General features: G+C 33.0%; 1 protein-coding gene across 1 annotated transcript; it reads left to right on the top strand.

Moving 5' to 3' along the window:
* The first annotated feature begins 551 nt into the window (after window positions 1-551).
* LOC123708717 (putative fatty acyl-CoA reductase CG5065) lies at window positions 552-5889 on the top strand. The gene is made up of 11 exons (XM_045659564.1): window positions 552-699; window positions 1197-1313; window positions 1389-1511; window positions 1679-1798; window positions 2035-2073; window positions 2781-2925; window positions 3739-3840; window positions 3903-4089; window positions 4464-4570; window positions 5404-5533; window positions 5634-5889. The coding sequence occupies exons 1-11, from the start codon at window positions 625-627 to the stop codon at window positions 5866-5868; spliced, it is 1380 nt and encodes a 459-aa protein (XP_045515520.1). The 5' UTR covers window positions 552-624; the 3' UTR covers window positions 5869-5889.
* Window positions 5890-16317: the final 10428 nt, after the last annotated feature.

Genomic DNA, 16317 nt, shown 5'->3' with positions numbered 1-16317 from the left:
ATTGTATGTAGATGTGTAACATGTAATGTATATGTTATAGTTAGTTTAGTTTATAATTCTGCAACTTAGACATTTTCTTTTTTGTTGAAAAGGGAAAGTCAAAATTTGAAAAAGAAACAAAATTTTGGAATAGGCATTTGCAAAATATACGATAGTTGATGCATTTATATTAATAACAGCATTATTTTGATTATATTCAAGTAAACGATATATTTAGTGCATTTTTCTTATAAAATAATAAACCACACTTTTAATAGGTTATTTTATAATTCCAGAATAATTATTATACATTAATGATTATCAATTTATAATTAACCTTTACGAGTTTATTTTTAGTAGGTTTTTGTTACGGAAATGTAAATATTATTTTTATAACTAAAAATTCACAATGACATCACGCATAATAAATATATTATACAGGTTTACTTTTTTTTGTAAAAGACATCTTATGTCATGGGAATATTATAACAATGAAAATATATATCACTGGACAAAAAATAATATTGTATAAATTTTGTATGTTTCGTCTAATCTACTTACTTTTATATCAAGAAGCAAAGTGTAAAGACGAACATTTTACATAGACTCGCTATTGAATTTAATTGTTTAATTTCATAGTGTGAGATGTGTCAATCAATAGCAGAGTCTTATGCCGGTAAAAGCATTTTTATCACTGGTTGTACAGGATTCTTGGGGAAAGTACGTATATCTATATATCTAATTGGGAATAAACTCTTTGCCAACAATTTTTATTTTTATTAAATTATTCTCTGCAATGAAATATCATAGTTTTAAAATAACTCTAGACTAAATTTATAAAGAACGTTTCCAATGTGTGAAGTTCCTTTGATTAACGCAGGGAAATAATAGCTAGAATAGACAAGACTAGTCTTATCTAAAATGGCACAAATAAGTATAAGATTTTTTTTAATTTCCTTTACATATTAATTGTGCGTTTTGTCTGTTTACATAGAATGGCTTGATGGCCTAATGTAGTAAGTATGCATATCAAATATTGATTATGGCCTTACTAAATAAGATTCACTGGTATTTCTTACCTTGGATCTTCACATATATTCACTCCTTAGATAGCTTTAATTGTGTTAAATAGTGTCTTCTGTGTACCATAATTAAGCGTTCCTTTACGCTCTTTTGCAGTAAAGTTTTATTTATGATATTATATATTTTATTTAAAGGTACTCTTAGAGAAGATACTCTACAGTTGTTCCGATCTTAAAAAAGTCTACATACTTCTTAGAGGGAAGCGGGGATTGACGATTCAAGAGCGTCTTAAGACTTTGCTGGAGCTGCCAGTAAGATATATTGTGTGTGTTTCAATGTGAAAAACCAGTGGCGTTGAACTAAAAAACTAACCAAATCATTTTTTGGTATTTTCAAGAGTTTATAGAGAGAAAGCGAAATTTTGTGACAAAATAGAACCAGTAGTCGGTGTCGTAAGTCAGGACGGTCTTGGAATCTCCCCAGAAGACAGAGTAACTCTTATTAATGAGGTATGTATATGTTGTAGTCGACGTAATTTATAACTGTTTACTCCCGCATCGGTCTAGTGGCTAGTAGTTTTTTTTTATTGAAAAGTTGGCAGTGTAAACTCCTGTGCCGCAATGTGTGCAGTATTATTACATTTTTTATTAAAGGCTCATTTAATATACATTCATAGGTATCATACGTATTTCATTCGGCTGCATCGATCAAGTTTACCGAGCCGCTACACGATTTGCTCAACGTCAACGTCAAGGGTACTGAGAGGGTATTATCTTTATGTATGAAGAAGCTTGAGGTAAGTCAATAGTAGTGAAGCTCTAGATTTGGTTATAATTATAAAATTTCTAACATCTGCGTATTTTTTTTTGGTAAAGTGTCTTATACAAATTTAGAAATTTCTACATTGTACAAATTGTTAGGGGTATATGAAATAACGACAATTTTTAAATTGATTAATTAAATGTTTTAACGATTACAAATTTATACATGTCCAACAATGAGTAACAAAGCGGACTGGCGCACTACACTCAGGTTAGCTGCGTGCACGCCTACATACGACTACGCGTTAAAGTAAGTTGAGTTTTTGTACATGTCGATAAAAAGATCGATCTAAAGTTTCAATGAAAATATTTTAAATTGTACCTAAATATGAGACTTATAACATAAAAAATGGAATGGATGTGGAATTAATAAATGAAATGTTTATGCTATATCATCAAATTGTGTTTCAGTTAAATGTCCATATCCTTAAAGCAATACCAGTAGAGATATTACTTAAAAATCTAAAGATTATAATGCCAATATACATATAACGAATAAATACATTTTATTTTATATTTATATATGTACTAAAACACAAGAGATCCATGAAGTCAGGCACGCCGCCTCACTTCATCTTGTTCGGTAACACATTTAGAGTATCAGTCTTGTACTTTAGAGTAAGAGGATTATGATATATATGTTAAGTCATGGCCTGGAGGCTTCAACGTGTGAGGTCGAAGTTTCGATCCCCAGCCGTGCACCAATGGATTTTCTATCTATGTGCGCATTTAACATTCGCTCGAACGGTGAAGGAAAACATCGTGAGAAAATCGACTTGCTTTAGACCCTAAAATTCGACGGCGTGTGTTGGGTACAGGAGGCTGATCGCCTAGTCGCTTAATATATCGACGAATGATCATGAAACAGATGTTCATAAATTTGAGGCCTAGACCTAAAAATATTGTAGCGCCACTGTATAATTATTTTCACTCAAGCATTGACATTGTTCCACTTAGGTCCTCGTTCACGTTTCAACAGCGTATTCCAATACACATAAAATATTTATCGAAGAAAAAGTTTACCCATCACCAATCCCTCTGAGCATGATTGATCAATTGATAAAAGAACAGCCAGATGAAGAGAGAACTAAAATAATAATAAGTAAGTCAAGGCTTAATAGTTTTCTAATCTAGTAGAAATATTTTCAACTGATATTCAGAAAGCAGGTTGCTTCAGGCCCACCCTTCAGCTAAAGTTTACTGTTCGTCCTTACTTAGGTTTACTGCATTTGTTCATTTAATTTTTTTTATTATTTAAGTATTAAATGGCTAAATATTGGCGATTGCTTATTTGGTGATATTTCTTTAGGTCACCCACTTGATATCAATAATTGGTACTAAAACTATATGCTCGCAATAATAAAGTCGTGTTAGTTACCGTATAACTCATAACCAAGAACGGCTGAAAATTGGTGGGGATCGAATGAGCTTAGAACCAGGAGACGGACGAAAACTAAAAATGTATCAGTCAAAACTCCAAATATAATGTTATCTATAGTTAAGTATTATTGGAAATTTCATCGTCTTGTTCGTGACCAATCGAATATTCTTCCGACAATGCCGTACTGCAATAAATGGGAATGGAATTGAGAATACTTCAGCTTATTTACAATTAGATAGTTTGTATGTATTTTTAAGTTTGAAATTTTGTATTTTAGGTGTATTGTACACAACAACAACTTCTGTCTAGCTAGTTTAATATAAAAATAAGTGTTAGGTATATTTGAACGTACAATTTAAACAACAAGAAGATAATTTTCAATTTATAAATGTAACTGATATTAACTGTGTGATGAGAATATCGTACTAATTCGTTTTAATTTTCAAATTCTATATGGAAATATTGTTTTAAAATTGGAATTTAAAAATCAAACAAATGTTTCGTTTATAAAAGTGCATGTCTTAAATTTTTCAGAGGATGAGCCAAACGCATACACATTCTCTAAGAAACTGGGAGAGGCTTTGTTGGCGGAAAAACATGGTCATGTTCCCGTTATTATTATAAGACCTTCAATAGGTATGTAGATTATTCTTTAATAAGACTATGTAAAGAGGATTATGTTACTTTTTCTTTTCTAGTGATTGCAAGTCTATCAGAACCGCTTCCAGGGTGGATAGATAATTGGAATGGGGCAACTGGTTTAATTGGATCCATCAGCAAAGGCATCCTAAGAGTTCTCCCTGGGAACGAAGTCAACGTTTTGGATCTTATACCAGTTGACTATGTCGTTAATCTCATAATTGTAGCGGCTACAAAGAAAATATTGTAAGTTATAAATTTTACATACAATTTATAAACGTAAACAAAGAAATATTATTATTAATCATCCGTAATATTGGTGTTGCATTTTTCATATATTATATAGTCCATTAGTTCAAAGTAGCGATTGGAAATCACGATTTCACCATCTGTTCACCTATAAAGTAGTGGCTTGATCGCGCCATTTACTTACTTTTTCTAGCTAGCGCAACTTATTTCCAAAAACATTCAATCCTATTATACGCCTTAGCTAGATTAGAAATCATGCAATATAACTTTTCAAACACACCTTTTCTCCTGTTACCCTAATATATAAAACAGAGAACCAATTATATGTAATCATAGTCCCTGCCTTTGGAGTCATTGTTTTTATGTTTCAGGTCACAAAGTGTAAATGTTTACGCTTGTGCTACAAGTACAGAGAAACCTTTGACGTTGAGGAACTTAATAAAACTGATCACAATAAGTAGTAAAATAAATAAATTTAGTGAGTATTAAAAACCTACCTCATCCTTACTGAATTGAATCTGATACTTATGTTTCACCGGCTAAATACTTAACTAATAAGCCAGTTGTGTGGATAATGCTACGAGCAGTTAAACTATATCGTTTATTTTGAATATTTTTAACAGTCTAATTAAGTTTATTGGGGTAATCACTAAAGGTATAAAGGTTTCTTTGTAACTCGAGATTCTATAAGCAGCATTAGCAGATTTATGTATTCATAGAGTACTACGCAATTAGAAATGAAATAAATTTATTCGAATTCAATTTAGATAGTTTTTGTTTTGATAAACTGAAAATTCGTACAATTTTTGATTATGAGTGCCTACGTGGAAATCGCGCTCATACAATACGAAACATTAACGACAAGTACGCCCTAACATTTGCATATACACGGTCCATTATTGGTTCAATCGTTTTAAATCTGGAAATTTTAAGTTGAGTGCGCTAAATAAAGATTACGCAAAGATAATCGGTCACCATCATAATAGTCTCGACTAGTGCCGGATAACTAATGTGCTTCTTACCGAATGGCACTACAGTGACGGCAGATGTCTATCGGCAAGAAATTATAACAATGATGGAGACAAGAACAACTGGTCAATTGTTCTTCCCAATTGACAATCAAACAGATCATCGCAAAGCTACAGGAGTTACAGTTGGAAGACAGCGTACTCACCGGACCTTGCCTCAACATATTTTTACTTTTCGTCCGACAGAATTCTCAGTAGAAATATAATTTTGATGGGAGTTTGTTAATAATCGTATACATAATTTGGTTTAGTGCTTTGCAGAAATAATTTCCTGCTTTTTCAGATGAGCTACCATTTCCTGGAGCTTACTTTACAAACTCCAAATTGTTACTGGTTTTCTTATCGGCTATCCTACAAACTTCTCCTTTATCACTGGCTGACGCTTTGTTACGGATGACAGGAAAAGACCCTAAGTATGTTTTTTCTATCTATTTATTATAAACAAACATTAATTATTGTTAGTTAATGGCATAGATTATTTAGAATGAGATGTAAATAATTTAATTTTCGCAGATACCGAAAAATGCTGCGCAGAATAGAACAAGTCCGCGATATATTAATTGAAATCTTCACGTCCAACTCTTGGAAGTTCAGCACGATGAATAAATACTGCCTCTACTCATCTCTGTCACCGAGTGATAAAAAAACTTTCCCATTTAGTCCATCATTAATAAATTGGTCAGAGTATATTCCTATATACGTCGACGGAATGATAAAATATTTATTTAAGAAAAATCCGGTTTCTTAAAATCAAAAATCTCTGCGTAGATTAAAGTATATTTCTATAAATGTCATTATATGTATAAGCATAACATTTTGTTAACTATATTACAAGTAACATGTATTTAAACAATTATTTAATATTAATTTAATTTAAACTGTCAATTTACAGTAATAGAGCAAGCGTGAATTATGAAGCCCGTTTTATCAAATCAATTTAGGATCTGTCCTACGAAGGGCATCAACATTCTCGAACATCAAAGCTATTTCAATCAGAAACATGCTCGAGTTTATTTTGTCAGTCTGGGCTACACTCCGCATATTGTCTCATGCGTGAGCGTATTTAGAATTTGAGACAGTTTTTAGACTTTATTACGCACTGTTACACCTTTATTCTGTTAGCCTTAGAGCTGACTTCATTATTTCTTTTCAACATTTTGCTTCCTATAAAACTAACATCCGCTCTAACCCCAGTTAGTTGTATCCTAGTCCTTACTCAAGACGTACTCAAGAATGGATAAAAATCCATTCTTAAGAATGGGAATATATATAATATATAAATAACTGCAAACAACTCAACCTTATTCAAGTGCCCGTCAATCTACAACAACCATAAATCGATATCAACTCATCTCATAAGCATCGAGAGTGACAGTCAACTACAGCAACAACGACAATAAGCTACAGCAACAACCTCGACGGGATGTTTATACTATCCATTCTCAAGACATTAAATATTCTGTAAGTCTTTGGTCATATTATTTTCAATTGTTTTTCTTCTATTTACTTTTATAAGTTCTGTGTATATTTTATTTTGTCCAACAAATTTTATTCAAAACAAATTCCCATAAGGAAAAAATTGCAAAAGTCTCAATTCATAAATCCAATGAACTCCTACTCCTACTACTTCAAACCCGAAATCAATTCCTTTCTGCAGATATTGTAAAAATTCAGGGCACACTTTAGAAAATTGCAGAAAAAGGGAATATAATAGTAAATTCCAATCTCAAAATCCAAGGACACCTCAGCGTGTCCATAACCTTATTCATCAAGACAACTCAAATTCCGACCCAAATCCTCTGTATCCGAGCAGCAGAGTAAAACCTCTGACCTGCCAATAACTAAATCCTCTGTATCCGAGCAGCAGAGTAAAACCTCTGAATTGCCAATTACTAAATCCTCTGTATCCGAGCAGTAGAGTAAAACCTCTGACCTGCCAATTACTAAATCCTCTGTATCCGTGCAGCAGAGTAAAACCTCTGACCTGCCAAGTACTAAATCCTCTGTATCCGAGCAGCAGAGTAAAACCTCTGACCTGCCAATTACTAAATCCTCTGTATCCGAGTAGCAGAGTAAAACCTCTGACCTGCCAATTAATAAATCCTCTGTATCAGCGCAGGAGTGTATCACTAACTTGCCAAAGCCTACCAGATCCTATGAAATACTCAGCGACCCTTCGAAAACGCTCTTACCTCATGTCTTGGTTGATTTGTTAATATTTGATATTCCATTATCCTAGACTCTGACTCTGGATCATCGATAAGCCTTTTGAAAAACATATCAATTCAGAAACAACCCCGAATCATTAAAGAATCTATTCAAATAAAAGGAATCGATTCTTCAGACGAAGCTATTGACTCATAAATTTCACATAGTAAATAATATTAATTTACCATACGATGGTATCATAGATTCCAACATGCTTAACGCCCTCAGCTGTAAAATAGATTACACAAAGGACTTACTCTATATAGGTAAAATGCTCTATTTCCAATCCTGAATTAAAAGAAGGTTTAATCCTAGATCATAAGATTTATCCTAACCTATTGGTAGCTCACTGATTAGTAACTGTAAAAGAAAATAAAATAATTAATGTATCAGTCCTAAATATTTCAGAAGACTCCAAGGAGACAGATGCTTTGTTTACTTAGATGACATAGTCTGCTACTCTCCTGATCCGAACTCTTAATAAAAGCGAATCTAATTATAGCACAACCGAAAAAGAGTTTTTAGCTATCATATTTGGCTGTAAGACATTTAGACCATATTTATATGGACAAAAATTCCAAATCATTACAGATCATAAACCACTTAAATGGCTATTCAATCATAAAGATCCTTCCAGTAAGCTGCAACGGTGGCGCTTCAAGCTTGAGGAATACGATTATGAAATCATTTATAAAAAAGGAAAATTAAATTCCGCCGCCGACGCTTTATCCCGTTATCCCGTAAATCCTATATTACCTATATATAATATATATATATATATATATATATTACCTATAGAAAACCCTAATAACATTCCAAATCCTCAAGAAGCCACACTAGATTCGGGCCTAATGGATCTTCTCGTCACTCCACCATCATTTAATCCAGATGACGCTTTCATGTCACCCATTCCAATGGAAACCACGTCACACCCTGAAATCCAAATCGATAACATATCCGATTCTCCCATCGACCCTCAAAAGGTTTTTGATGAATTCCAAAACCTAGAATCTCAACCAGATGCAGGTTTTCCAACTAACTCCGAAACCGACCAATTAACCATTCCTGAATTCCCTGAAATTACTAACATTGACTCGCCTATTACACAGGATTCAGACCAATCTGAACCTTTAATTCAAGAACTATTCAATGGAAATTATTCACAGTTTTCTAAGTTAACAAAATCCAAAACCTTTGAGTCTAACGCTAAAATTCTAGAATCAAATTCGTCTATCCTTAAAAGTTCCGACAAAGTCTTAGATGATAGCAAACCCTATGTCGAAGAAATACTTTCGGAACTAACAAATAAAGAAGAATTCCTAAATAAAGAAAGAACTATTCTTATATCTTGTTAAATATTTGCGATAAAATCATATACTTATTATTTACAAAAGTTCACCATTTTGACAATTCATCTTATGAAGATATTTACATTAGTTTAAAAACTCTACGTGATGAAATTATCTTTAAATCTTATCAATAAATAAGTATTACTAATTTTTAAGATCCTTTCGAATCCCATTTATACACAAAACTGTATAATATAATTTTATTCTATTTCATAATTCCAATATCTTCATTACTATTCAAAAAAATTGTCTTATTTTCCCTTCACTTTTTGAAATAAAGAAGATTCTAAAAGAAAATCATGACATACCTATCGCAGGTCATTTAGGCACTATTCGCATGGTCAAACGCATCCAGGAAATATATCACTGGAGAGGCATGCGCTGTGATATAGAAAACTATGTAAGATACTGTAAATCATGTCCAGAAAATAAAGCCTTGAGAAAATTAAACAGAGCACCGATGCAAATTACTACTACTTCTACTATTCCTTTCCAACGCATCGCAATGGATATAGTAGGTCCCTTACCTGAATCAGGAACCGCAAAGGTAAAATTCCTACTAACTCTACAAGATGATCTCACAAAGTTTTCCGTTGCATATCGAATCCGTTCCACAACCGCCGAAGAAACAAGTGACTGTTTAATACATTTTATCACACTCTTCAGCATACCTAAAAGTATTCTTACGGATCAAGGTACAAATTTTACGTCAAACCTCTTCAAGAAAACTTGTGATTTCATGAAAATAAAACAACTTTGGTCAAGCCCTTACCACCCACAGACACAAAGCGCCCTAGAACGTAGTCATTCCACGTTAAAGGAATACCTCAAATCATTTGTTAACCAAGAACAAGATAATTGGCCTAGATATGTATACACGGCTATTATGACCTACAATACATCCGTTCATTGTACTACTAACTACACCCCTTACGAACTTTGGTTTGGACGAAAACCCTCTATTCCTGATTCAATATATAATACAAATCCTGATACCACATACCCTGAGTATTTCACTCATAGATTAAAATACTCAAGAGAAAAAGCCCTCGAAACTATTACAAAAGCTAAAGAGAGATCAAAACAATATTACGACTCTCATACCAGACCCATAACGTATAAAATAGGCGATCATGTCTATGTTAAAGACCATTTAAGACTCCGAAAAGCACTTTAAAAAAGCATAAACGGTAAAAATAACCTTACCTTACTTATTAACAGACGTCATGTCACACATCATTTTGATGAAGTGAAACCCGCTTATGTTTCACATGACTATAACATATTATAATGTTAATAATTTAAGAATTTATTATTAATTTTACTATATTATCTTATTTTATTAACCATATAAATTACATTTATTAAGATAATATTTTCGTTACAACGTATTGGCCTACGGAGAATTCATACATCAGATCACTCAAAGTCCCGGGTTGTATTTTGACCCGATTGGGAAACTAAACATAAACACTGGGTATTTAGATATTGTATCACCTCTCGATATATCCCACATAGAACCACACTTAGGAAATATAAATTCAATTTTAGTTACCATTAAATACATATGTCCACAACTACAATTAGAAACAATAGACAACCTAGAATGTCAAAACATACTAGAACCCTTAACAGTCAGATACCATGACTTAGTTAATGAGTTTTCTTCTATTTCCCATTTAACGGACAGTAACAGACATAAAAGATCACCCTGGCTTGGTGGCATCGGATCCCTTGCTAAAATTGTTTTTGGCACCCTAAATGAGGACGATGCTATCAGATATGATAACGCAATACGTAATAGCGAAAATAATGGAAAAAGGTTGGCCTCCTTAATAAAAGAAAACATATTAGTCACTAGTTCTACTCTATTTAAAATTAATGAAACCTTATATAAAATTAAAATTAACGAAGCCAATCTTAATAACGCTATCAACGAATTCTCAGTACATATAAAAAACTTAAGTGTAATTTCCGATCAGATATTAGTAAAATCTAAAATTAATTCTATAATAAACAGCCTAGAAGCTTCCATGCTAACATTGTCATTTCAACTGTCTGACATTGTCTACGCGATCATTCTCAGTAATCAAAACATCCTTCATCCGGCCGTCTTAACGCCCAAACAACTATACTTAGAACTCGTTGACTATTATAAACATTTACCTGTAAATTATAAGTTTCCAGTAGAATTAGAATTAAACAACATGTACTCAATAATGAATGTATCCGGTGTAACATGCTAAAGCTTTAATAACAAAATCATTTTTATTGTAAGAATTCCATTTGTGTCTCCAATAAGTTTTAATTTATATGAAACAATAGCACTACCAACGCCCTATAGCAATGTAAATCCAACCGCTTTTAGTTTTATTGTTCCCAGTTTTAAATATATCGGAATGACCAAAGACAAATCAGAATATTGTCATTTAGATAGTCTTAATAACTGTAAATTTGTTAATCTCAACAACTATATTTGTGACGTCATGAACACCTTTTCAACAACTGAAAACCCTAGTTGTAAAACTGAAATCATGTTAAATTTAATTAATAAACTCCCAAACCAATGTAAAATAGAATTCATACATGGTACAATAGATATTTGGAAAACTCTTTATAATAACAATTGGATTTATATACAATCTCATACCAATAAACTGTTTATAGAATGTTTAAACCAAAAAGTAATTGAGAAAAATCTACACGGCATTGGAATTAATTCCTAAGTTAAAAATATATTCTCTTAATACCACAGATATTCATGTACAATCAGATTTCAATCTAATTAATGATTCATGTTGTAATTTCGATAAGTTTGTAAATAAAAGCACGATAGAATTGGCCATACTCTTCTTTTCTGTGCTTCCTGCACAGATACTTCTACGAAGAGTGTTCGAAGGAGTTATTCGCAGCTGTATTTGAGTTTCATAATCGGACATAGACGCAGAATAGGAAATTCCACCCGTATCACCTTGACGTCCGTCGTTCCACAACTGAACTTTTTAAGACAGTTTTTGCTGCGGACCATTTGGCTATCCATCGAAGTATTTCCAAACCAATTGGACTAAGGGTCCTTGAAGGAAAGAGTGTACTTATTTTTAAAAGGCCGACAACGCACTTTCGCCAGTGTGAGTGTCTATGGGCGGCGGTATCATTTAATACCAAATGAGCCTCCTGCCCAGTCCCTCTATTAAAGAAGCAAAAGGTACTGGTCCTTTCTATTCTTCAATTTACCCAACGTGGTTGTTAAAGCTTAGAATTAGTAGTGTCCTATTGGTGGTAAGAATACTTGTTAAGATAGATGCAATAAATAAATAAATCTTAAACAAGTAAAATATGTAAAATTTTCATTATTTGTAATTGCTGTAATTATACCAAAAAAAATTGTATGTATATTTTTTTGTCGCTAAAACTTGAGTTATCGAAATTTTTTGGATGCGCGGAATGGTTGTATAAAAATCTTAATTTTGCAGTGTACAGTTTACTGTATTGTATGGCATTTATGTACATTTCGTAAAAATGTTTATGGTTACGAAGATTTTATACTTTACCAAAATTCGAAAGAACAAGCGAATCGTCGTAAACGAACCACAAATTACATATTAATTACCTTACATTCGGTATACGTCACAAGGTTTTACGCTTCAAGAATAACACACAATAGTTGCCAATAGTATAAAAAATAATGTTTTGTTTTTGATTTTATATATATATTTATATCCTTACATACAGAATGAAATCCCCGGCCGCGTATGTCTATTAAATATGATAAACTACTACTACTACTAAAATACGAACATATATTAATTAGGGTAAAATAAAATATAACAGTTATTGTGGGTCGCGAAATATCTTGCCAACATACGCTAAATTAACGTTCACGGGGCCATAGACGCGGCATTTATTTTACTGACAATTTGTTTTACTCATAACACTGTCGATTACTTTAGCTTAAGTATAATAGAGTAGTATTGGCTCTAGCGTGCAAGTCTCATCCCTGAGGTCGTAGGTTCGAACCCCGACTCGTAAGGAAACCGGCTTGCCTTAGACTGGAAACGTCGTGTCAAGCACAGGAGGCTGATCACCAATTTGCCTATTAGATTAACAAATCATGACACAGATACAGAGATCTGAGGCCCAGACCTAAACACTGCTAAATTTAATACTAAATTTTTAATTTGAATGAGCAGACGGACGGGACGAAGCGTGTTTTATGTAGTTGATTTTGTTGAGTCGTGCGCCGGCACAGGTACCGCGCAAGCGAGATCGCATGTTATTGCCATTATATTCGCACGCGACTACCTGAGCCGGCCCGCGGCGACCAGACCGCATTCGCACTCCGTATTTGATAGTTATAAATTTTGTTGATTATTTGCTTGCGTTGAGAAAATACTACTCCGCTTAATTTTATTTCTGTTGTATGTGCTATTTCTTCTACTAAATTTTTTTACTCCTTCTTGCTTATACTTCTGTGACGTGTACTGTGTACAATAAACTTTCTATATTGTGCACTCGGATTTTTTAATTATATCCACATTACATCACACCCCTATAGCGCCACTGATTTATTTTTTGCTATGGGGTTCTACAGTTAATTTTATATCTTACATACTTAACAAGACAAGATATTTAAAATATATTGGGAGTATATCATGTACGGTAGAGTTTTTATCATTGGCTCGACACCCATTGGCAACAAAATGTTGTCTTGTTTGTGTACACTTTTGTATAAATCCTAGTCAGCTAATATTTGGCTTTACATCATTACTAAATATATAGACTCACTGAACAAAAACTAATATTGTATAAATTGTATTGTTGTTATTGTAATAAAAAATAATGTAATTGTATGTTTCGCCTAATCAACTTACTTTTATATCAAGAAGCAAAGTGTAAAGACGAACATTTTACATAGACTCGCTATTCAGTTTAATTCCATAGTGTGAGATGTGTCAATCAATAGCAGAGTCTTATGCCGGTAAAAGCATTTTTATCACTGGTAGTACAGGATTCTTGGGGAAAGTACGTATATCTATATATAAGTGTTAACATTATGTTAAGTGGGAATTGGGAATAAACTCTTTGCCGTTTTTTCCAATTGCCAACAATTTTATTTTACACATTCTAAAACAGATATTTTTATTTTGATAACATTATTCCCTGCAATGAAATATCATAGTTTTAAAATAACTCTAGACTAAATTTATAAAGGTCGTTTCCAATGTGTGAAGTTCTTTTGATTAACGCAGGGAAATAATAGCAAGACTAGACGTTCCTTTACGCTCTTTTTCAGTAAAGTATTATTTATGATATTATATATTTTATTTAAAGGTACTCTTAGAAAAGATACTCTACAGTTGTTCCGATCTTAAAAAAGTCTACATACTTCTTAGAGGGAAGCGGGGATTGACGATTCAAGAGCGTCTTAAGACTTTGCTGGAGCTGCCAGTAAGATATATTGTATGTGTTTCAATGTGAAAAAGCAGTGGCGTTGAACTAACTAACTAACCAAATCATTTTTAGGTATTTTCAAGAGTTTATAGAGAGAAAGCGAAATTTTGTGACAAAATAGAACCGATAGTCGGTGACGTAAGTCAGGACGGTCTGGGAATCTCCCCAGAAGACAGAGTAACTTTTATTAATGAGGTATGTATATGGTGTAGTCGACGTAATTTATAACTGTTTACTCCCACATCGGTCTAGTGGCTAGTAGTTTTATTAAATTGAAAAGTTGGCAGTGTAAACTCCTGTGCCGCGATGTATCCCGTATTTACATTTATTATTTAAGGCTCATTTAAAATACATTCTTAGGCATCATACGTATTTCATTCGGCTGCATCGATCAAGTTTATCGACCCGCTACATGATTTGCTCAACGTCAACGTCAAGGGTACTGAGAGGGTATTATCTTTATGTAAATGTATGAAGAAGCTTGAGGTAAGTCAATAGTAGTGAAGCTCTAGATTTGGTTATAATTATAAAATTTCTAACATCTGCGTATTTTTTTTGGTAAAGTGTCTTATACAAATTTAGAAATTTCTACATTGTACAAATTGTTAGGGGTATATGAAATAACGAAAATTTTTAAATTGATTAATTAAATGTTTTAACGATTACAAATTTATACATGTCCAACAATGAGTAACAAAGCGGACTGGCGCACTACACTCAGGTTAGCTGCGTGCACGCCTACATACGACTACGCGTTAAAGTAAGTTGAGTTTTTGTACATGTCGATAAAAAGATCGATCTAAAGTTTCAATGAAAATATTTTGAATTGTACCTAAATATGAGACTTATAACATAAAAAATGGAATGGATGTGGAATTAATAAATGAAATGTTTATGCTATATCATCAAATTGTGTTTCAGTTAAATGTCCATATCCTTAAAGCAATACCAGTAGAGATATTACTTAAAAATCTAAAGATTATAATGCCAATATACATATAACGAATAAATACATTTTATTTTATATTTATATATGTACTAAAACACAAGAGATCCATGAAGTCAGGCACGCCGCCTCACTTCATCTTGTTCGGTGACACATTAAGAGAGTCAGTCTTGTACAAAATCCAAATCAAAAGTAAGAGAGTTTAGAGTAAGAGGATTGTAATATATATGTTCAGTCATGGCCCGGTGGCTTCAACGTGTGATTCAACCTTCGACCTGAAGGTTCGATCCCCAGACGTGCACCAATGGATTTTCTATCTATGTGCGCATTTAACATTCGCTCGAACGGTGAAGGAAAACATCGTGAGAAAATCGACTTGCTTTAGACCCTAAAATTCGACGGCGTGTGTTGGGTACAGGAGGCTGATCGCCTAGTTACTTATTATATCGACAAATGATCATGATCATCAACAGATTTTCATAAATCTGAGGCCTAGACCTAAAAATATTGTAGCGCCACTGTATAATTATTTTCACTCAAGCATTGACATTGTTCCACTTAGGTCCTCGTTCACGTTTCAACAGCGTATTCCAATACACATAAAATATTTATCGAAGAAAAAGTTTACCCATCACCAATGCCTCTGAGCATGGTTGATCATTTGATAAAAGAACAGCCAGATGAAGAGAGAACTAAAATAATAATAAGTAAGTCAAGGCTTAATAGTTTTCTAATCTAGTAGAAATATTTTCAACTGATATTCAGAAAGCAGGTTGCTTCAGGCCCACCCTTCAGCTAAAGTTTACTATACATCCTTACTTAGGTTTAGTGCATTTGTTTATTTAATTTTTTATTACTATTTAAGTATTAAATGGCTAAATATTGGCGATTGCTTCTTTGGTGATATTTCTTTAGGTCACCCACTTGATATCAATAATTGGTACTAAAACTATATGCTCGCAATAATAAAGTCGTGTTAGTTACCGTATAACTCATAACCAAGAACGGCTGAAAATTGGTGGGGACGAATGAGCTTAGAACCAGGAGACGGACGAAAACTAAAAATGTATCAGACAAAACTCCAGTTCTAGCCAAATATAATGTTATCTATGGTTAAGTATTATTAGTAATTTGATCGTCTTGGTCGTGACCAATCGAATCTTCTTCCGACAAAGCCGTAATGAAATAAATGGGAATGAAATTGAGAATACTTCAGCTTATTTACAATTAGATAGTTTGTATG

Source organism: Pieris brassicae, chromosome 4 (genome assembly GCF_905147105.1).
Source record: "Pieris brassicae chromosome 4, ilPieBrab1.1, whole genome shotgun sequence".
Classification (NCBI taxonomy): domain Eukaryota; kingdom Metazoa; phylum Arthropoda; class Insecta; order Lepidoptera; family Pieridae; genus Pieris; species Pieris brassicae.
This window is presented reverse-complemented; position numbering and strand designations above follow the sequence as displayed.

Bases quoted from the DNA above. Each gene is read 5' to 3' on its own strand.
- LOC123708717 (XM_045659564.1), top strand. From the start codon at position 625: ATGTGTCAATCAATAGCAGAGTCTTATGCCGGTAAAAGCATTTTTATC. The intron at 1,512-1,678 runs GTATGTATATGT...ATACATTCATAG, and splicing joins GAGTAACTCTTATTAATGAG to GTATCATACGTATTTCATTC. The intron at 1,799-2,034 runs GTAAGTCAATAG...CACTACACTCAG, and splicing joins TATGTATGAAGAAGCTTGAG to GTTAGCTGCGTGCACGCCTA.